This window comes from Pseudorca crassidens, chromosome 2, assembly GCF_039906515.1.
Source record: "Pseudorca crassidens isolate mPseCra1 chromosome 2, mPseCra1.hap1, whole genome shotgun sequence".
Classification (NCBI taxonomy): domain Eukaryota; kingdom Metazoa; phylum Chordata; class Mammalia; order Artiodactyla; family Delphinidae; genus Pseudorca; species Pseudorca crassidens.
In genome coordinates, this window is record NC_090297.1 from 112,747,091 (window position 1) to 112,768,321 (window position 21,231).

At 55.8% G+C, this 21,231-nt stretch overlaps 2 protein-coding genes across 3 annotated transcripts; both read left to right on the forward strand.

The window, feature by feature from the left end:
- Positions 1-2,601: 2,601 nt before the first annotated feature.
- Positions 2,602-16,473, forward strand: RHBG (Rh family B glycoprotein). 2 transcript variants are annotated; one of them, XM_067728190.1, is made up of 10 exons: positions 2,602-2,980; positions 8,000-8,186; positions 8,684-8,834; positions 8,957-9,104; positions 11,164-11,330; positions 11,633-11,770; positions 11,854-11,987; positions 12,548-12,669; positions 13,672-13,745; positions 13,944-16,473. In XM_067728190.1, the coding sequence occupies exons 1-10, from the start codon at positions 2,794-2,796 to the stop codon at positions 14,010-14,012; spliced, it is 1,377 nt and encodes a 458-aa protein (XP_067584291.1). In that variant the 5' UTR covers positions 2,602-2,793; the 3' UTR covers positions 14,013-16,473. The 2 variants fall into 2 exon arrangements, with proteins under 2 accessions (XP_067584291.1, XP_067584292.1); XM_067728191.1 differs by lacking the exon at positions 2,602-2,980 and having other exon boundaries at positions 8,048-8,186; positions 9,025-9,104; positions 13,672-16,473.
- Positions 16,474-16,968: 495 nt separating this feature from the next.
- Positions 16,969-20,945, forward strand: LOC137209175 (uncharacterized). The gene is made up of 4 exons (XM_067710468.1): positions 16,969-17,116; positions 17,541-17,667; positions 17,758-17,953; positions 19,408-20,945. Exons 1-4 carry the CDS (start codon positions 16,969-16,971, stop codon positions 20,173-20,175), a joined length of 1,239 nt encoding a protein of 412 aa, XP_067566569.1. The 3' UTR covers positions 20,176-20,945.
- The last annotated feature ends 286 nt before the right edge of the window (positions 20,946-21,231 follow it).

Sequence of the window (21,231 nt, forward strand, 5' to 3'; positions counted from 1 at the left end):
TCTGCCTGCTGATGCAGGGGACACGGGTTCGCACCCCAGTCTGGGAGGATCCCACATGCCGCGGAGCGGCTGGGCCCGTGAGCCATGGCCGCTGAGCCTGCGCATCCGGAACCTGTGCTCCGCAAGGAGAGAGGCCACAACACTGAGAGGCCCGCGTACCGCAACAAAACAAAACGAAACAAGATCCTCCTATAAAGATGGTATTTAGCAGTTCCCCAAAGGTCTCCAAGTATGCCCTCAAGAGGTTGGCCCAGCTATCCTGGCCCTTCCAGGAGGCTCCCTCTAGACCTCCCACAATCCAACAAATAAAGGGTTGACACCTGCCAGGTCTGGAGGCATCCAGGACCCAACCATGTTACACGTGTGGCTAGAACCTCAGGTCACAGCCCCAGGACCTGGCTTAGGGTTGACGCTAAGTGAATATTCATTGAATGAATGACTGAGCAACAGAGGAGAGGGAAAAATCAAAGATTCAGAGGAATTCAGAGAGACTAAGAGAGACAACAGGTGAATAGAGATGGAGGAGGCTGGCATCAGGGTGGAGGCTCCCAGAAGATGCTGGGAAGGCCCAGCTCACTCCTTTCTCTCTTGCGTTCTGCTGCTTTTGAAGACTCTTCCCCTTAAGGGCCTGTCCAGTCCCTGCCTGTGCAACCCAGGGCAACCCCTGCTCCCAAACAGGGCTCAGGAAGCAGGCTGAACTTCTGGGGCAGAAGGCTGGACCTGGGAGGATACCCCAGATGCTGAATTATCTGAGAATCATTATCCAAAGGCTGCTGACCAGACATCTTCTCCTCCCCCCCGCCCCACGCCACCACCTGCAGAGGAGCTAGAAAACAGCCATCTTGCTGACCAAGAAGTGAGAGAGAGTCTCGGGGCCAGGGGCCACCGAAGGCCAGAGAGGCTGCTCAGCCTGGTAGAGCAGTGCTATCAGAGGCAGCTACCACCCTCCCATGACTGCCTGGCTGGGCACCTAGAATCCAACTGTACCCCAGAGCCCATGCTGGGCCAGAGGATCAGGACCCTGAGGGGAGGTAGGGAGGAGGCGAACTGGGGAGAGGGCAGAAGGGGAAGCAAGGAGGAGGGTCAGGGACCCCTGTCACTCCTGTCCCTTCCAATTCTTGAGAAGGGGCAACCCCCATTCCTAGGAAGAGCCCTACCCTGCATCAGTTCTGGGCAGTGGCTGGTCCCTATGGGCCTAGGCCACATCCCCTAAGAATGGCAGCTCTTCCTTCAGGCCGAGGTCTGAGACATCTTTGCAAATACCCACAAGTCCCTCCCACACAACAACCCCTTCAGACAGCTGGGGTTAGGCTACGGGCAGTGTAGACAGAGGGCCTTCCCCACCACCAGCCCCACTGGCCTTCACGTTTTCCTCTTTGAAGCCCCTTGTGGCCTCTGGGAGTCAGAACCAATAATGTGAGGGTCCTCCATCTGTTTAGAGGTCTCCAGGGGCCCGGCACCCACTGGGTAGAGGCCACGTACCTCTGCCTGCTGATACCCACCCCTGGCCTCAGTTCCTGAGCACCCTGAACGTGTGCACGGTTTCTGCTTATGTGGGTCCCCTTCTTGAAACATCTCCTCTTCTTTCTTTCTTCACTTACTCAGTTTCTAGGTTGGCCTTCCAGGCTGCCTTCAGACACCACCTCCTGGGAAGCAATTCTCCATCTTTGTCCCCTCCGTCATCCCCACTCCTGTGGGTTCTGCAGCCTCTCCTCTAGGCCCCCAGAGCCTCTGTGATTCCCAGGGTCACACATTTACCCCAGTGGTAATTCAGTTCTCTCCTATGTGTCTCTTTCCCAACTGGACAGTGGCTCCTGGAGGGAGGGGTCATCTGGTTCATCTCTGAAGCCTGGTTCACAGTAAGTGCTCAATTAACAGCTGCCTCCTCGCTGTCTATCTATCAGGACCCCAGCGGATGCAAATCTTGCTTGTGTAACAAGGGTCTCTTGACTCTTAACTGAGAAGATCCTCCTGCCATCTAGCTTCCCTTCTTTCCAGCTGCTGGGGCAGCCCAGACCCTCTCATATCCACACTGGATGTGCAGGGAACCCAAGTGTCAGTTGGCCCCTGCCCAGCCTGCTCGCAGGTCCAGCCTTCTGACCTACGAGTGTGGTGGGATGCAGACGCGGGTGAGGAGGCTGAGGCTTGGGAGCGGGGTAAGGAACTCAACTGTGGAGGCTCAGACCTCCCCGGCCAGGTTAATCATCAATGCCTAGAGAGCCGGCTGTTCTTTATCTCCGTTCCCTATCGCCTTTTCAGTTGGGCAAAAGATTGAGTAATCCCTCTCCTCTCTCTTGTATTAACCCTGGAGGGGTTCGGCCAGGGAAGTCTGAGCCTATAAGGCCGCTTATTCTTTGGGAAACACTCTCTAACAGCATGTTTGAGGGGGCGGGTGCCCTCCCTTCTTCCTCCCCCCCACCGCCCCCTGCGGTCCCGCAGCTGCGCCCCAGCAGGCAGAACATAGGGCGCCTCTCTAGGGTCATTTCCAAGGACCTGTCCCAACCGGAACGGCGCCAGGGTCAGCTGGCCCAAAGGAAAGAGGACTTGGGGGTACAAACGCCCCATCGCCTTCCACTCCTTGCCCCACCTCAGGCCTGGGACGCCGCCCACCCTTCCCCGCCTCCCGGGCTGGAGCCAGGAACTGCGGGCAGGTAAGCCACCTTGTGGGCGGGGCCTGGCTCCAGTGGGCGGGGCCTGGCTCGAGTGAAACCTGCCCGGCCCGCCCGGTGAGTGTCTCCCAGAGCCGCGCGCCAGGAGCCCTAGCCGGAGACGGAGACTCGCAGCCTCTATCCCATGGCCGGGTCTCCCCGCCGCACCGCGGGCCGGCGACTGCAGCTGCCCCTGCTGTGCCTCCTCCTCCAGGGCGCCACCGCCATCCTCTTTGCGGTATTTGTCCGCTACAACCATGAAACCGACGCTGCCCTCTGGCACTGGCACAACCACAGTAACGCGGACAATGAATTTTACTTTCGCTACCCAAGTGAGTGCGGGTGAGGGCACGGGGAGAGCTAAGGCCCTAAGCTCCCCCGATGTCTTGGGAGGGAGCACTTGGATGCCCAGATCTAAGGTGCCCCAGATTTATTATAATAACACCCTTTCGCTAGCGTCTGCCACGTTCCAGGTATTATGCTGAGGGCGGCACATGCATTTTTTCTCCTTTAGTCTATGAAGTAGGCAAAGGTGGGGAAACTGAGGCTCAGAGAGGCTAGGTGGCTGGTTCAGGGTCTTGCTGTCAGAATTGAGGGAGCTGGGATTTGAACCCAGATCTGAAGCCCCAGCTTTACCTACTCTCTTGTTGGCCTAGTTGGGCTTTGCTGGGCTGTTCAGAGACTTTGCCTTTCCTGGGGCCTCCACCCTGACCACAGGGAAAAAATCATCTGGGCAGGGGAGGTAGGGAGTGGGGCGCAGGGGGCAGTGATGGTATTAGCTGTGAAGGCAGCCAAGACTAGTGGACTGAGACATTTTTTCCCCAGTCCCCCAAAGCTGGTCCTTCCAGAGCCAGAGAGAAAATGATGTAACTATCCACCAGCCAATCACAGAGTAGCAGCCCCCCAGCCCTGCGAAGAAGGCAAGGCAGGGTCATTAGCCCATTTCACCCGGGAGGAAGCTGAGGCTCAAAGGGGTTGTGATTTGTTCATGATCACCTACCATGTGAGTGACAGAGCTGGAACTAGGACTCAGCCATCCTCAGGTCCTAGCACCACAGCTCACCTGCCTGCTGACAAGGCCCAGGAAGGAGAAGGTTAAGCCCCTGCCCCCTGTTGTGGACAGAGCCTTTCCCTCAAGATTGGGGACCCAACCTTGTGACTCAGGCCCTGGGCAGCTGGGACCAGATCTCCCAGACTTCATCACAAATGTTTGACCAGGTCTCTAAGCCTCAGTTTTCCCCATCTGAGCAATGGGGAGAAAGATGCCTCCATTTGAAGGATATCCATTCAAATGAGGCCCAGAATGTGAGAATCTCCTATAAAAATCCCAGGCTGTTATTACCCTACTTTCTGTATGCAGAGCTGGTGGCAGTGTGTCCCCACCTGACCCTCTCCCAGCCCCAACCCCAAGAAAATGAAGCTCACAATGCTGAGGATAGAGAGGGTGAGGTGGAGGCTTGGACCTGGGCATAAAGTGCCAGAATACCGGCCATCCTAGGCCGAGGGAGGGCTACAGCTCCTCCCGCCCCACATTTCACCCCAATTCTGGCTGCATGAGGTGAGCCATGGATGCTGGAATCAAAGTCAGAGCCACAGAGCTGAGATGGCAGACTCTTGGGGTCATACGTTTGTCCACAGAGATGGGGAGTTGGGCAGGGACAGTCCACAGGCTGAGAGAAGTAAGCTCTTGTCCTAGGGTCTGACCTGGCTGCCTGCCATGAACCCCCATTTGCTTCTCCCATGGGCCTCAAGGCCTCCAAGCCCTGCTTGCTTCACAGTCCTCCCTGAAACCCCCAACCTCTCATCCCTCTGCTGCAATGGTAGGCTCTCCTGGAGGCACAGTTTTCTGTCCCTGGATTGCAGTAAGAGGAATAGCAGTGGGAATCCTACCTCTTTTTCTGCACTAGGTTTCTATCCCTGTGGACTTGGGACCCTGGTGCAGGGATGGGTTGGGGAGGAGGGAGGTGTGAGGTCCCTGGAGCGTGGGGCTTTGATGAGCCAAGTCTTCACCTATCCCTGTGTCCTGGAGAAGTGGTCAGGGCCAGAGGGTGGTGTAGCCACTGCCCTTTGATTTGGGAGATGAAAGAGAGTTTTGCCGCTGTTGTTTAGCTGTGGGACTAGCCAATGTCAAATGCGTGACTGCTCTGAGTATCTGTCTGTGACCTCTATAGGAAGGGCCTTTAGAGCTCATCTGATCCACTCCTCTCAGATGTGGAGAGAGAGCCAGAGAGGTCATGTGACTGCCCAAGATCACACAGCAAGTTAGCCAGCCTAGAACCGGGTCTCTTGACTCCCCATCTGCAGACTTTCCCCCACATTACAAACTTCTATCCTATGAGGCAAGTAATGGAAAATAAGAAAGGGGGAAAACTAATACAACATGTAAAGCAACTATACTCCAATAAGAAAAAAAAGAGAGAGAGAGAGAAATAAAGAAGGGGAGAAACTAGGGGAAAAGACTAGGCATACAGGGGACACAGAAGCAAAGATGAGAAAGGATTCTAAGAAAAAATATGGACAGTTTCCTTTTTATATATCTCTGAGACCTGACTTGCAAGGAGAGGGATTTAGGACAAACGGAATCAGGATTTTCTTGAGGTGGGGGCAGGGGGAAGTGACTGGGACCAGAGTGGTTTGTGACTTTTCTAGGAGAATACAGCCCTATCTGCCCTCTTAAAGGCACGTGGGGGTAGAGTGGTGGGGGGAGATGGCCTCCTCAGCTTACCACTCCCTTTTTCCTGCTTCTCACATTTTATATCCCCACTTTACAGATGAGGAAACTGAGGCTTAGAGAGGTTAAGTGGCTTGTCCAAGATCACACGGTGAGAAGTGGAGGGGGGAGGTGCTGGAATTTAAATCCAGCTCTGTCAGATGCTAAAGCCCCAGCTTTAACTGTCCCCTTGTCCCACAGTCTGACCTTGTTCAGGAGTCATCTGGTGCGGTTGGGGAAGGGCAATAAGGGAAGGAGGGAGGGTGATAGGTGGCCCTAGAGGGCTTTTATCTTCTCTCCAACCAAAGGTGCATGGGTTTGGTGGGGGTGGGGATGTGATGGAAAACAGGCTCCATCCTGCCCAATCCAGGGATCCCCTGAAGGGAATGTTGAGGGGTCATCTCATCTATGCCCCTGCCTCCAGCTGGAATAGCCCCTTACCCACCACAGTCCATGGAGAATGTGTGGAATGTTCCACAGAGTGGAATGAGTAAAGGAGATTTCTTGATGTTTAGACTCCAGGTGAAAGACCAAGGGATTGAGTTTTGATTCCAAACAAACCCGGGGTGGGAGATGTAAATATTATTGCCTTTTAAGACAAGTTCTAGAGCGGTTTCGGCATGAAATGGGCATGACCCAGTCCCTTTTGTTGCTTTGTTATCCTTGGGCAAAAGGACAGACCTGGCACCCCCTTTACCGTTTGCACAAGGAGAAAACAAGTCAGGCCGTGAGGCTAAAAGAACTAAGGCTTCGGGCTGAGTTCTAAAAGATACTCTCCTTTTCTGTTGGGTTTTAAGATCTGAGAGGGAAGAGAGATCTGGGTGATTTGGGGAGTGAGTTGGGCTGGAAAAGTGGCACAGTGGTGGAGACATTTAGTGAGGCCAGCGGACCTCCAGACCCTCACCCACTTGGCCACTGGGGCTGGCAGCTGAGCTGTAGACCTCCAGTTCCAACATGCACCCCACCCTCTGCCAAGGGCTTGCAAACTCATTTCCTATCAGCCCATACACAGCACACACACACACACACACACACACACACACACACACGCAGAAAAATTTGCTTCTCTCAAAGTCGTTGATTACATTCTAAAGTTCAGTAATAAATTTTTGGCTTGTTGGTCCTTCACCTTTAAACAAAAAAGGTGATTGTGATTTTCTTTCTTTGTGATCTGCCTCTTTGTACAAGACACGCGATCATTTACAACAAAAACGTGAATAAGAAAAGTATAGAAGCAGTACACAAATAAGGAACACTGTGAAGGCCTACAGTTGTTATAGTTGAAATTCCTGTAGCTCTGAGCTTCCAGGCAGCTAGGAAAAAGGGGTAATATGGTCAGTTATGTGTTCTCATCAGAATCAAGGAAGCCTCACATATGTGATTCTTTGATCCTTTGATGGCTGTCCTCCACCGACAGCTCTACATTCGCAGAGCCTGGTGCATGACTGCTTAGTAAACATCTATCACATGAATGAGGGAAAGCAAACCAGCTCCTGGTTCCTCAGGGGAAATGACATTTCCTAGTACTAAGTTCCAGGAGAAATTTCTCACATGGAGCTATGAAAGGAGAGTTTATGGTCGTGGTTGACCCTGTTTCTCAGTAAGTTATTTACAACAAATGCAATAATGCACTCAAGTGTTTCTCTAGTATTTCTCAATTAAAGCCAAAGATAGCACAGCATTATGGATACATAGACCCAAGACGAAGGAAACAGGACTAGATGCACTGGCTGAACATCATAGTAGGTTGTGTTTCAAACCCTATTTACAAGTAGATGGGGGGAGGGGTACAGAACAAACTAATACAAAAGCAAATTGTTGTATTTATCTCATTTTCACTATTACTGTTTATTATTTTAGATCTTTTTACACAGAATAGAAAGCAAACAGAAAAGACCCCAAATCTCCCTGCCCAGAAACCCCACCGACACTTAAAAAAATTCAAGTGATTCATCTATAAAATTAAAACATTCAAAGTATAGAAAGAAACAAACTATAGGGTAAAATCCTCCTTCCCGGAGTGGCCATATTGCACACCTCCAGGGGGCATTATTTGCTCCAGAGTTGTACAGCTCAGCAGCCCTGCCCCCTCCCTTCAATTTCTTTTCTCTGAGATAATCTCTGTTAACAATTTAAAGTTATTTTTGTAAATTAATTTATAAAATTTAAAATCCTGAAAATGGAGAGGTATAGATTCTGAAGTATGAGGAATGGAGGGTAGACATCAAGAAGGACTTCCGACAGAAAGGGAAAATTTAAGAAAACCCGGCAGGGGAAGAGAATTTCCAGCACAGAGGGCAGGGACTGTGCCAGGAAAGAACACAGGAAATGTTGGACTTTTCACTGGTTGTAAGCAACCCAGGGATAGGGCAAATGAGTGGGGCAGAGAAGAGAGCGGAAGGCTCTACTCTCTTGCTCTGACCTGGCGACAGCAGGGATGGTCTGGGTCCCACTGCTCCAAGCTGGCCAGCTCTGCATGGGGGATCCGGGCTGGGAGGCCGGCCATGTCCAGGGAGTTTTATAGGCTCGGCTCCAGCCTCAGGGCGGCCCTGGCTTGTGAGAGCTGGGGGCGCTGGCAGGATGGCTGATTGGTGGATGGGTGGCAGCCTGAGCAGCCCTGAATGCCCCCTCCACCCTGCAGGCTTCCAGGATGTACACACCATGATCTTCGTGGGCTTCGGCTTCCTCATGGTCTTCCTGCAGCGCTACGGCTTCAGCAGCGTGGGCTTCACCTTCCTCTCGGCCGCCTTTGCCCTGCAGTGGTCCACACTCGTCCAGGGGTTCTTCCACTCCTTCCACCATGGCCACATCTATGTAGGCGTAGAGAGGTGGGCAGTGGCGGCCACCCTGGCTCCCCTGAGGTCTACCTGGGAGGCCCCTGTCCAAGGGACCCAGCTCAAACCCAGTCCCTCAAGTCTGCTCCCTGACCCAGGTTTTTGACCCATCCGTTGATTTCTTTTAGGACCCCTGCCTATTCTGTTGCCTGATATCTTCTCCCATCCTCGAGCCCCACCTCCCCATTTCTTTAGGCCCCTTATTACCCAAGAGATGTTGGGAGGATAGATAGTGTCATGGAAAAGGGCAGGGTTCAGAGGAGCTCTTGATTCAAGATCTGGTTCTTCCACCTGTTGTGGGCTTTGTTTGCTAAGGCCCAGAACCTCCCTGAGACTCTGTTTCCGCATCCACAAAAAAGGCGAGGTGATACCTTCCTGCCTACCAGGGAAGAGCTTAGGTGGGTAGGCTCATTGCCTCCTCCCCTCCCCCCACCCCCCAGGGCTGCCCTCGCTTCCAGCCCCCTCTCACCCTCCCCATCCCAACCCCCCAGCATGATCAATGCTGACTTCTGTGCTGGGGCTGTGCTCATCTCCTTTGGTGCCATACTGGGCAAGACTGGGCCGGCTCAGCTTCTGCTCATGGCCCTGCTGGAGGTGGTGCTGTTTGGCCTCAACGAGTTTGTGCTCCTTAGTCTCCTCAGGGTGAGTCTGGATGGGGATGGGGTGAGGAGTGGGAGTGGCCAGGGCCAGGCCCTGAGCAGGGAGGGCGTGGGGTAGGGGCAGGGGCGAGGGGCTGCCCCTCCACCTCAGCTCCACCTCCCCAGGTGAAGGATGCAGGAGGCTCCATGACTATTCACGCTTTTGGCGCCTACTTCGGGCTGGTCCTCTCCAGGGTCCTCTATAGGCCCCAGCTGGAGAAGAGCAAGCATCGCCAGGGCTCCGTCTACCATTCGGACCTCTTTGCCATGATTGGTGAGGCCTGCTGAGGTGTGGTGGGTACGGGGCCGGTTCATCTCCAGGCCTGGTCTTGGGGTGCCACCTAGAATCCTTGGGACTCTGGCTGGGAACTCCCTTCCAACTCGGATTCTTCCACCAGAGCCCCGGGAATCCGTGCTCACCATTCTCAGTAGTTTTATGACAGGTTCTTAGAACTCAGCACTGGGGTATGCACATGCCCTGAGATCCATCCTAGGGGCCTTTCTCAATCGAAGTCTGAGGGCACCAGTCTCTGTTGAAGACCTCCAGGGTCCCCACTACCGACAGTTAGATACCAGACTCCTCAGCCTGGCGCACCCACCCCTGCAGGATCTTGGCTACTCCTCCCCCCCTTGCCCCCTCCCCACTCACTCTCCCCACGCTCTCTCTCCAGCCAGACTCAGCTTCTCCCCATCTCTAACCTCCAGGCTTTTGTCCCTGGGGCTGCGTCCCCCCTCCTGAGGTCACGTCCTCTCAGGGGATTTCCTGGAAGCCCTTGCACTCTCAAGGGGGAGGAGGAGAGGTCGTAGGTCACGCCGGCGAGCAGTAGGGTCTGACCTGCAAGCCCCATCATCACCACCTGTTTCTCCTAAGCGCATACCTCTGCCTTGGCCTCTGCTCCTCTCTCTTTATTCACTAATGAGTCAGGAAAGGAAATCCATATTTTATGGGGTTTTTTTTTGCGGTACGCGGGCCTCTCCCGTTGCGGAGCACAGGCACCAGACGCGCAGGCCCAGCGGCCATGGCTCACGGGCCCAGCCGCTCCGCGGCATGTGGGATCTTCCCGGACCGGGGCACGAACCCGTGTCCCCTGCATCGGCAGGCGGACTCTCAACCACTGCGCCACCAGGGAAGCCTTATTTTATGTTTTTGAGGGTAGTATTGAGTAGTGACCGAAGTGCCCGTTCTTACATTAAAAAGAGACTGGTTTTGTATTTCTTGCTCACCTCTGGGTTTGTTGTGAAATAGAGCATGTGGAATCCTAGGTCAGCTGAGGCCTCCTTGCCCTTTGAGACTCAGATAAGTTTAGCTTGAAGTCCAAAGGCTTCCCCAAGATGTCTGTGCTTTCCTGCGAGGCTTACATTCTCAGATCTCCTCTGCCTCCCAGCTTCTTCCAGACAGGAAAACTGGCCTCTTCCTCGATTCCTCCCAAAACTCTTCTCAGAAGATGCATGTGTATGTGTGGTAGATTTTAATCAGACTGTGGAGGTGCAAAAGTTACATCGCAACCCAAGGACCACTCAGGACTAAGGGGCAGTCTCTCAAGCCTCTTTGCTCTGCTGACCCTACCCTACCGGGTCCCCAGCTCCCCTTCACCTGCCCTTGGCCCCTCCCCCTCTCCCTCCAGGACTGACCTGGGACCCGCAGGCAGGGCATATGTCCTTACCCCAGATGCGCAGGCCCAGCCCATCGGTGCTCATGGCAGGGCCCACCCTCTCCAGGGGGCAGTTGAGGTTATAAAACAAGTGATTTTCCTCTTATGTATATCAAGTACCAGATTAGTGCCTGACATGTGGTGCCCTTTGCCTTTTTTTTCTTTCCTTTTCTGATACTTAAAAAATCTCGGGCTTCCCTGGTGGCGCAGTGGTTGAGAGTCCGCCTGCCGATGCAGGGGACACGGGTTCGTGCCCTGGTCCGGGAAGATCCCACATGCCGCGGAGCAGCTGGGCCCGTGAGCCATGGCCGCCTGGCCTGCGCGTCCGGAGCCTGTGCTCTGCAGCGGGAGAGGCCGCGGCAGTGAGAGGCCCGCGTACCGCAAAAAAAAAAAAAATCTGAACCCCCTGTGGTTTTCAATCAAGGAGCTCCCTTTTGTGCCAGTACCCTGCGATAGCTACCATTTGTTGAACATTTAGTACTGGCTAGGCCATGCGCTATGCACTTGGGATGTATCACCTCATTTAGTCCTCACTTTATAAAGTGGGTATCACTATCCCCACTTCACAGATGAGAAAACTGAGGCTGCTGAGGGTAGGTGACTTGAGTGCAGTTACACAGCTTGTGCCTTGTGGGGGAGTCACCTCCTTCCTCGCATTCTGCCTGCCTGCCCACCATTTAGGGACCATCTTCCTATGGATCTTCTGGCCTAGTTTCAACTCTGCACCCACTGCGCTGGGGGATGGGCAGCATCGGTCGGCTCTCAACACGTACTACTCCTTGACTGCCAGCACCCTCAGCACCTTCGCCTTGTCAGCCCTTGTCGGGAGGGATGGGCGGCTGGACATGGTATGGGGGAGAGGCTTGGGAGAGGCAGAGGGAGGGACCGGGAGGCGGGGGAGAGATCGGAGACCCTGCAAGGAGGATTCTCCAGGGGAACAGGTAACGGCACAGGCATAGGGGGCTCCATCTGCACTGGAGGCGTTGGGTCAGAGCATGAGGTGATGACAGGATAGCAGGAGAGTTAGAGGGTTAGATGGTGGGGGGACTTCAGAAGCAGTAGGTGCCACTGTGGTGGGCGGGGTTGGGTTGGGTGTGGGTGTGACGATCTGAAAGGGCCTCCAACGCCTTGTTCTTCTGTGCTCCCTTAGGTCCACATCCAGAATGCCGCACTGGCCGGAGGGGTTGTGGTGGGGACATCGGCTGAAATGATGCTGACACCCTTTGGGGCTCTGGTAGCTGGCTTCCTGGCTGGGACCGTCTCCACACTGGGGTACAAGTTCTTCACGGTACAGATGCCTCTTGGGCCCTGGGCAGAAGAGGGGGTCTTCGGAGTGCACACGAGACTCATTATTGTTGTCCTGTTCTCCAGCCCACCCTTGAGTCAAAACTCAAAGTCCAAGACACGTGCGGTGTCCACAACCTCCACGGGATGCCTGGGGTCCTGGGAGCGCTCTTGGGGGTCCTTGTGGCTGGACTGGCCACCCATGAAGCTTACGGAGATGGGTGAGTTCTCCCCACCCTCACCCCCCATCCCCAGTGGAATCGTTATCCCCCTTGAACTAAGTCCCTCACTCTCTTCCTCCTATTGTGGACCAACAAGAAAAAGCTGTCTATTTTCTTTCATTCATTCATTCATTCCTCTACCTCCTGGGAGCTGAAGAAACTGGAGTGAACAAGACTGGGGACTGCCTTCTTGGTCCTCACTCAAGTGCAGCAGAAGGTCATTGAACAAATGATTTCAATAGTGTTATTACTAAAGGGTCAGGTAAGAGATACTGACCCTTAGGATAGATTTTTGCACATCAGGGCTCAGAAAAGAGGGCAGGCAAAAGTGACCCTCAAAGTGAGCCTTGAAAGGTGTGAGGGTGTTGCTGGCACAAGGGAGGTGGGAGGGTGTTCCAGGCTATGGGCCTGACTGGAGCAAAGGCCCGGAGGTGACTCAGCCTGGCAGCTCCCTTGAGGCCCTTTTGGCCGCTGCAGGAAGCGGTGCAGTGCACTGATGCACTGACCAGCCCTGGCTCCATGCTCCATCCCTGTCTCCCCCCACTCTCCCCTCCCTGCAGCCTAGAGAGCGTGTTTCCACTCCTAGCCAAGGGCCAGCGCAGCGCGACGTCTCAGGCCATGCACCAGCTCTTCGGACTGTTTGTCACACTGATATTTGCCTCTGTGGGTGGGAGCCTCGGAGGTGAGTGACCTTGGCCTGGGGGGGAGGGGGGGGATGGGCGTTGTGAGGAGCTCCAGGGAGGGCAGAAGACAGAGGAGGGGGTTTCTCTGGAGGAAGGGCCATTTCATCCCATCCCCCTGCCATTCATTTACTCACAGGTATCTGTTGAGCGCCTACTTTGTGCCAGGTGCAGGGTGGGGTTGTACATTTAAGGGGTAACTTCCTCCAGATAAGTAGGACAAAGTGGGTACTTGCTCCCTTCCGATGCCAAGGGAAGGTGGGAAGCCTGCTAGGGGCTGACAGATCCCTCTCCTCTGTGGCTTCCCTGTGCTGCTCCCTCTGCCCACTAGAGGGCAGCCCAACCTCAGGCTGAGGCCCTGAAGCGTGTAGGGCTAGGGGCAGGGAGGGAAGAGCCCTGCCTGTCTCATCACTAGACTGGAGCACAAAAACCTTCCACAGAGGCAGCCTGCCCACTGACGCCAGGTCAGGCAGTCCTTCCTGATATCTGGCCTTAGTCCTTTTGGCCTTCAGAATAAAACGTCTGATTGAGTATCCCCACCCTCCCGCTCCCACCCTGAGATTTTCATTCTCAAACAAGGTTCAGCTCATTCATTCATTTAATTACTTACTCAATAAACGCTTTCTGCACCCCTCCTGGATAGGCGGCCACAGAAGGCTTATGAGCTGTGGTTCGTGACAGACTCACTATTTGGTCCGTTCCCAACTGTGCCAACTTGAATAAGTTATTTAACTTCTGTAAGCCTTGGCCCCCTTCTCTGTAACAGAGGGATCATATTCACCTTGCAGGGTTGCTGTGGTTGCTTAAGGAGGGCAATGCACGTCAAGCACTTTGCATAGGGCCTAGCAAAAGTCGGTGCTCGATAAATACCACTGTGATATGCCTGTGCCGGGCATCGCGTTGACCTCATGCCTCCTGGCTCCTCTGTGCCTGGTGGTATTGAGTGGCAGTCTCCCCCATGGGGTTGGCAAAAAGCCTCACACATGATCCCCTACTGCCACCAGGGCTCCTGCTGCGGCTGCCCTTCTTGGACTCCCCGCCAGACTCCCAGTGCTACGAGGACCAGGTTTACTGGGAGGTGAGATGTGGTTGCAGCCCCTCAGGCCCATGGGGCTCTCTCACCCTCCAACCTTCCCTTCCCTGCCGCACCTCCTCTGATCCAACGTGCCTCTTTCCTTCCTCGCTTGTCTCTTCTCCTCTGGGGTCCCTCCCTGAGCTGTGGTCTCCAGCCCCCTGGAGCTGCCCCTTCACCTGCTCCTCCATCCTTGCCCTCCAGGTGCCTGGGGAGCATGAGGATTTAGCCCAGGGACCTCTGAGGGCAGAGGAACTGGAGACTCGGGCCTAACTTGCTTCCAGGACTTGAAAGGACGCTCTCCTTTTAGAATATGATGGCTGGCTACCGTTGGGAAGCTTTTCTTTTCTAGTTCCCATCACTTCTGCTGCAAGAAAGAAGACAGGAGCCGGAAGGAGCCTCCTTACCATAGGCAGCATTGGGGAAGGGGCTGTAACTAGTGTGGTGAGGGGAGAGCCTCACACAGCCCCACCCCACCGCCCCACGCCCTGCAAGTGAGGCACCCAAGTGACTGCTGATCCACTGGACCAGCATCACTCCGTTACAGTGAAGCCTGAGCCAGGGCCTGAAGGTGATAAATACCACGGTCACCGAGGACTCTCACTCCTTTTTTTGTGTACTTGGAATTTGGGGGGCTCCTCCTACCATCTAACTCACAATTTTGGAACCTCGGGTGAGAAAGGACCTTAGTGGTGACAATATCCTGCCTCCCTGGGTCCATGGAACTCGCCCTAGGATGCCGTGTTCTGCTAGGTGGATGCCCAGACTGGGCTTACCTGCCTCCAGAGACAGGAAGCTCATTCTCCTGCAGCAAGTGAGTGTTTGTTATAGGACAGACAGCTCAGGCTCCTGGAGAGCTCTTCCTATTCCAGAACGGCTGCCACTCTGACCCTCAACTTGGGTGGCCGCTGAACAGAGTAGGAAGAGGGCCCCTGCTGGGACTAAGAGGGGCATAAGGAGTTCTTTGCCACTAACTCCTCAGAAGCTGGAAGCAGCCAGCCCCCAGGCACCAACTTATGTCCCTGTCCCGAGTCTGAGGAGTGGGGACTAGGAAGGGCAAATGAGTTGCTGCAGAGAATGGGGCTTCCGTCAGCCCGAAGCCATCTGATCACCAGAGGGCGCTCCAGACCCAGCAGAGGAAGATGCGGCCTTTCTTGCCCCTCCATCCTCTACCAAGAATGGGAAGTCCTTCCTACAGCCTAACGGCATCCCTGTCTGCTTCAGCTCTGGTCCTCACTATTCATGCCACAAGACTTTTCTGAGCTCCCAGTCCCCACCACATGTCATTCCAGATCTCTCATTCAACAGAGAATCCATCCTGCCAGTAGACCAGAGCTCCTTTCCCAGCCCTGAAGTACTGGGACCCCCCTCTGCCCTCTCCTGCTCTTCCCTTCTGGCAGGAGTGAGCATGACTAGAGACCTCTTTCACAAAACCAAAACCCATGCACACGTAGGAACCCAAGGAGGGATTGCTGAGGCCTAGTTCTGGGACAGGGGCAAAAGGTGCCCCCAAAAGGCTCCATCCTCACTGTAGCTGAAGGGAGTGAGTCTGGCTGGGGAAAGAGGTCAAGCACAGAGTTGAAGAAAAGCTGAGGAACAAGGAGGGAGGTTGAGAGAGAAGTGCCCCATGGGGACCACGCCTGCCCATGTGGCCCAAATATATTTGGTATATCCCTCCCCTTGAGCTCCCCTCCTTCCTCCACAGCCTCCCCTGACCATTGCTGGCTGGGGTAGGTATGTTGGAGGGAGATCCTTGTGCTGAGGCAGGATGACTGCTGAGATTGCAAAAAGGTACCCTGTCCTGTCAGCCCCTGCTGGGAGGGAGTCTGGGCAAGCAGAGGCCCATCCCCCATTTCACCCTGCAGAGCCATGGCTCTGCCTCTGCATGGATCCAGGTACAGCCAGCTGACCTGTTCTGCCCCTGAGCTCTCTGAGCAGTCCTCAAACAGAGATCTGAAAGACTTCTAGGAAGGAGAGACTTAAGGATAAGACCCTCCCTGCCCTTGCTTATCCTGGGTGGGAAAGGCTACGAGTATTCATTTATTACGCATACCACCAACATTTTCCCACTTGATCCTTTCCTTCTACTCTGGTTCTTTCTTGACCACAACCAACTCTCCTCCAGGCTTGACAGAAAGGGGCTGCTCTAGCCTAGGCTGGTCATTGCTACCATCTCAATCCAGGGAGGCTTCCTGGAGAAGTGACAACTGAACCCTCCCTGGGAGAGGGCAATTACCCAGCCAGCTTCTAAGGGAGGAAAGGCTACAGTTCCTAGGGTGGCCCACCAAGAGATCCCTGAGAAAGGGTGATGGCTGCCCGACAGGAGATGGCCCTGAATATCCCCTAACCAGACAGTTCAGGCTCCATCACCCCCATAAAGCCTCTCACGGCCTGGGAGACGCTGCTGAGCTCTACTGCAAGATACAGCACCCTAGGGCTTCCCTGGTGGCGCAGTGGTTGAGAGTCCGCCTGCCGATGCAGGGGACACAGGTTCGTGCCCCGGTCCGGGAAGATCCCACATGCTGAGGAGCAGCTGGGCCCGTGAGCCATGGCCGCTGAGCCTGCGCGTCCGGAGCCTGTGCTCCGCAACGGGAGAGGCCACAACAGTGAGAGGCCCGTGTACCACAAAAAAAAAAAAAAAAAAAAAAAAGATACAGCACTCTGGCTTCATGGCTCAGGGGACTCTGTCCTGGACTGAACTCTCCTAAACCAGGCCCTTGGTTTTTCCCTCTGCATTTCCTCCTCTCCCTCCCCCAGCTTTTCCTGCAGTGCCTAGCACCCTGGCGGGCAGTCCATAGATTGTTCGGTCCAAATGATGGACTGAGCCATCATTACTGGTTTGGGTCTGGGGGGTGATCGTCCCATTACTGCTTTCAGGCAGGGAGCTCAGAGGGCAGGGAAGGCAGGTATCCTTGGAGCCTCTCTGCTTCACCAAGGCTAAGCCCCTCCCCCATCTTTCCTGTAGCCCCTGGCTCAGCACCATTGGTTCCCCACACGGTGGCCCATCCATTCAGGCTGGGTTGACAGGGTGACAATGAACAGGTCAAGGAGATGGCGGGGACAGGGGCAAAGGGAGCTCCTTCCTCACCCCTTCAGGACAATGAGGCCTCTGCCCCTCAGGGACAGCCCCTCTGATCACCGCCATTATCACTCTCAATGCAGGACAATCAGACACTTGCCCACTCATGAACTCCGTCTGTCCAGCCCCAGTGCCTGAGCTCGGGGGACAATGATGGACGAGGACACTTGGCCCCTGCTCGCCTCCCAGGGCCCCACTGATGGGGAAGGTTGGCTGCGCTGGGGTCAGTGTCAAGCCAGCAGAGCCAGAGGCATTAGGAAAGGGTTTCTGGAGGTGGAGCTGTACGGGCTTGGCACAAGTATGTGTGGGCGACAACAGACCTTCCTGCCCAGACATCTGGCTGGGAGGTCCAAGGTTCCCCACGCGCCTCAGGGTGCTTCTGTGCCTGTGTGGCCAGAGCCCCCTGGGCCGGGCCGGGAGCTAGAGCTGCTCCTCTGACCTCTGGAGGACCTGGCGCCCTGAACCTGCATAGCCTGGGGAAGGCCTGAGATGCCCCGTTATTGGGATTCAAATCACGGCGCATGGTGGCCCCAGCTCAGGGAGGAATTAGACACGGCGTGGGTGTCCGAAGTGGGGGTCGGTGGCGGTCCCGGGACAGACTAACTCGGCAGCCGCGTCCCCCGCCCCACCTCACCCCAATATTTCTCTCCCACCGTCACGATCTCCCCCGCCCGGCTCTGCGCGCCCCGTCTCCTTTGTCTGGTCCTCCCGCCCGCTCCCAGCCGGGTCCTCCGCGCCGCCCCGCGCGCCCCGGCCCGTGCGCCCGCCGGCGCTGCCGCCGCCGCCCGGGAACAATGCGGGCCAATGTCTCCGGGCGGGCGAGCGGGCTATGCAAATGTCCAACGGCCTGTGAGAATCCCCCTCTGCCGCCGCCCCGGCTTCCACCGCCTGAAAGGGGCTGGCGGCCAGGCCCGGGTGGGGGAGGCCGTCCCTGCATAGGGATGAGCTGTCTTCCCGGAGCGCCCGCCCGGGACAGAGCGCTATTGTCTCCGTGCCGCCGTCTGATCGCCGATCGGAGTTCGCCAGCCCGGGGAGGAAGGAAGAAGGCGACCCAAACCACGCCTTGGGGCCAGGCAGGGGTGGTCACCTGTTCCCTCCATACCTACTCCTCTCCCCAAAGAGCCTTGACTTTGGGGTCAGACCTTGGTGGGCCCCCAACTTGGCACCCCACTCACACAAATCAGTTCATTTCTGAGCCTCGTCTCTTGGAGGTTAAACCTAGCCTATAGGTGATGCTCTTCCCATCCTCCCTACCTGTTAACTGCCCTCTCCATCTCCATCCATTTTTTCACATTACATTGACCAGAGGTGTCTCTGGAGCCAGTTCCCTTCCAGAACCTTGAGAGAAATACTCATAGTTTCCCCAAAGCAGGTTACTGGACAGAGATGCCCCCGAGGGATCCTCTGTGACTCGTGAGCCCCAGGCCCAGTCCAGGCCTCCTTCCTGCTTCCTTCTGCTGCCACCACCAGTTAAGAAGGCCCACCGTTTACTGGGAGAAGCCCTAGCCATGCAGGACTGAAAGAAACTTCTCCAGTGATGTAGAGGTGCGGGGGAGTGGTTTGCCACAGAAAGTCCCCTCCCACAAGTGAAACGTGCATCCCTCTACCCCCAGCCCAGGAGCTTGTGCCCATCTAACAGGTGGTATTGGCCCAACACTGGATAGTAGGCAAGGGACCCTATGCGGGAAGCAGAGTCCATTCTAGCTGGGAACTTGGCCTCTGCTCTTGTGTGCTTACAGGCTGAGCTCCAGTAACTGGGCTTTCGACTCTGCAAGGTGCAGGACCCGATTCCACCTTTTCTAAACTCCCACACAGGCTCATGATCAAGGGCTGATGCCACTCAGGTGGGAGCTATTTCAGAGATGGTGCCTGGGCCCTTGAAACAGTGATGCTTCTGAGGCTCATAAGGTTTTCGGGGCAAAATCAATCGGGGCAACATCAAAATGAGAACTGTCCCAGGAAGTCCAGGTTTTCAGTTCCAGTAAGGCAGGAGAGGGTTGAATGGGGAGAGGAGGGAGGAGACGCTGGTAGGGCAGGCAGTCTTCCGGGAAGCAGGGCTTCTAGTGCTGCCTCAGAGGCCTGTTCATTTCTGGTTTGGCCCAGGCTTTTCCTAAGACGGAGCACTTCCTTCTGTCCTCCTGGCCTCTGTGACGAGATCCAGGTACAACATGCGTGGCAACTCCATTCTGGGGAGGTGGAGGTGCAGTGCGGGCAGTGGAGCCTGGCCTCCTGGGATAGCAGTTGGGAGACAGATAAGAGGAAAGTTGGGGTCAGGGGATGTGGGCTGGGAGCTGAGGCATTTTATGGTGCCAGGGAAGTAGCCAGAGTCCTGTCCACCCCCACTCCCCACCTTTGGAAGTGGGCCCCCCTCCAACTCCTCACTGCATCTCTGCTCCAACCTGGAACCCTCCAAAACATTCTGACCTGGGGCTGCCCAGCCTCATGGAAACTCCTCCGGGGACCCCAAAAGCCACATCTGAAAGAAGCCAAACCCAGGTCCCTGCACGTCTCCACACATGGCTAGAGGCTCCACCCGCCTGAGCCCCAGAACACATCCTTCCTCCCATGACCCTCCCTCTTCTCTTCCAGGACATTTGCAGGTTGTCCCCAGAAGAGGTTGGACCAGAGATGCCTGCTCTGAAGGGGGCCCTCTCTCTCTCTCTGGCCTGGATTTCTGGAGCTCTCTGGGCCTGCTCTGGATGGTCTTTGGAAGGTCCCTGGGCAGGACCCAAGCAGACCCATCCTGGCTCTGAGGCTGAGAGAGGAAGTGGGCTTTGTTGTGCTGGGGCATCGGCTGGATTCTTAAGTTCGCTTTTCCCACCCTGCTCGTCTTGGCAGGGGAGCCCTCAGCTGGAGAAGATGCCCCCCCCCACCCTAGTGTCCCCTCCTCCCCAGCTCAGCACCATCCATCTCCGTCTCCCCAGAGCGAGGAATGTGGCTCCGGGACACTGCGGGGCTTGTTCCCAATCCCCTTCTAGCTCATTTCACTTGGGCTTTTACAGGCGCGCCTTCATCCCACAGGCTGCTGTCTGGGTTCTGGCTCTGACGGCGCAGACAGAGATCTCCCCTCCTCCCTGCAATTCCTCACGCTTCATTTTGTCCCAACACCATCTGAGGAGGCTACGCCGTGGGGGGTCAAGGAGCCCTGGTGTGGGAGCCGGTGGGGGCAGTGTCCCCCTTCTTCCCAGCCCTCCAGCCACTCAGCTGGCCTCTGCTGGACCCTACAGCTGCACGGTATCTGCAAGCTATGCACAGGGTCTGCAAGCCATCCATCCCCTCACTAGCATTCCTGTCCGCGCCCCGCAAGCCTCGATTATTGGTGGAATTAGTACCGGGCTTCTTGTTGGCAGTTGCTAATTAAGACCATTTTTAAACGTGGTTATTAATGCTGCAGAGGGCTGTAGCCGCCGGCATCTATCACCCGCACCACTGGCGAGGTGCTGGCTCAGGATGGCTCCCGCCTGCCTCCATGTTGCCCCACCAGGCTTCAGGTCTTCGAGGCAAGGGTTGGTGGGTACAGAAGTTCGGAGGGGGTTTAACTGAGCCTTCCAGAGAAATGGAGGGGCCGCCTTCACTCCAGGGTGCCCCCAAACTGGAACCGTGAGTGTGTGTGTTGGTTGGGGGGGGCACTGTGTGAGCCACGTGCTGCCAGTATCTTTCTTCCCCAGAATGTTCAGGGCTGCGTCAGGATGGAGCTCATGAAGACTCTAGGGAGAGCTTGGGCCATCCCCTAACGTGCCCCTCTGCTCTCCAGCAACCCAAATACCGGCTCTGCCTTGAGCCAGGTGAGGGGGACCATTTCAGTGAGACCCTCCATATAAAAGGGGGTGATGCATCCGAGTGGAGCACTTACCTCACAGTTTGTGGGTACCTACCAGGTGCCAGGCCTTAGGGATCCTCTCATAAATAAATCACCCTTCCAGGGCACTGTCCCAAATCCCTCCAGACTGGCTGAGGTCTGCCTCCTCTGTAGACCCTCTCACCCCCTTTCACGCTTCAGCCAGCCTCACAGCGTGTTGTAACGAGCTATTCATTTTTACCTGCTCACCCCCACTGGACCACGCCTTGCTCAAGGACAGCGGCTGCATGTTGCTTACTGCAAACAGTAAAAGTCTTTGTTGATTCAGCCTTCTGGCCCCGCTCCCTCCTCTCTGACCTCCAGCCTTGGCCTTCCAGAGCAGGATGTGTGGCACGGAGCCTCTGGCCCATTTTGCCTCGGTTGGACCCAGTCAGCCAGGACTCGGAGGAGGTGTATGTGGCCTGGCGTGCAGGGCTGGGCCTCTCAGGGGCCTTCCGAGGGAACCGGTCCGCTCTCAGCAGGCCTGTCTGGGCTTCCCCTCCGGCCCAGCCTGGCCGCTGCACCCCTCCCTCTCCACCCATGTCCGGAGAGGCGGCCCAAGGCGGCTCAGGAGA

Excerpts from the sequence above, each read along its gene's own strand:
- RHBG (XM_067728190.1), top strand. The coding sequence starts at position 2,794 with ATGGCCGGGTCTCCCCGCCGCACCGCGGGCCGGCGACTGCAGCTGCCC. Across the intron at positions 11,331-11,632 it reads GGGATGGGCGGCTGGACATG|GTCCACATCCAGAATGCCGC; the intron begins GTATGGGGGAGA and ends GTGCTCCCTTAG. Across the intron at positions 13,746-13,943 it reads AGGACCAGGTTTACTGGGAG|GTGCCTGGGGAGCATGAGGA; the intron begins GTGAGATGTGGT and ends CTTGCCCTCCAG.
- LOC137209175 (XM_067710468.1), top strand. The coding sequence starts at position 16,969 with ATGATGGACGAGGACACTTGGCCCCTGCTCGCCTCCCAGGGCCCCACT. Across the intron at positions 17,117-17,540 it reads GCTGTACGGGCTTGGCACAA|CCGGGTCCTCCGCGCCGCCC; the intron begins GTATGTGTGGGC and ends GCCCGCTCCCAG. Across the intron at positions 17,954-19,407 it reads CAAAGAGCCTTGACTTTGGG|GACATTTGCAGGTTGTCCCC; the intron begins GTCAGACCTTGG and ends CTTCTCTTCCAG.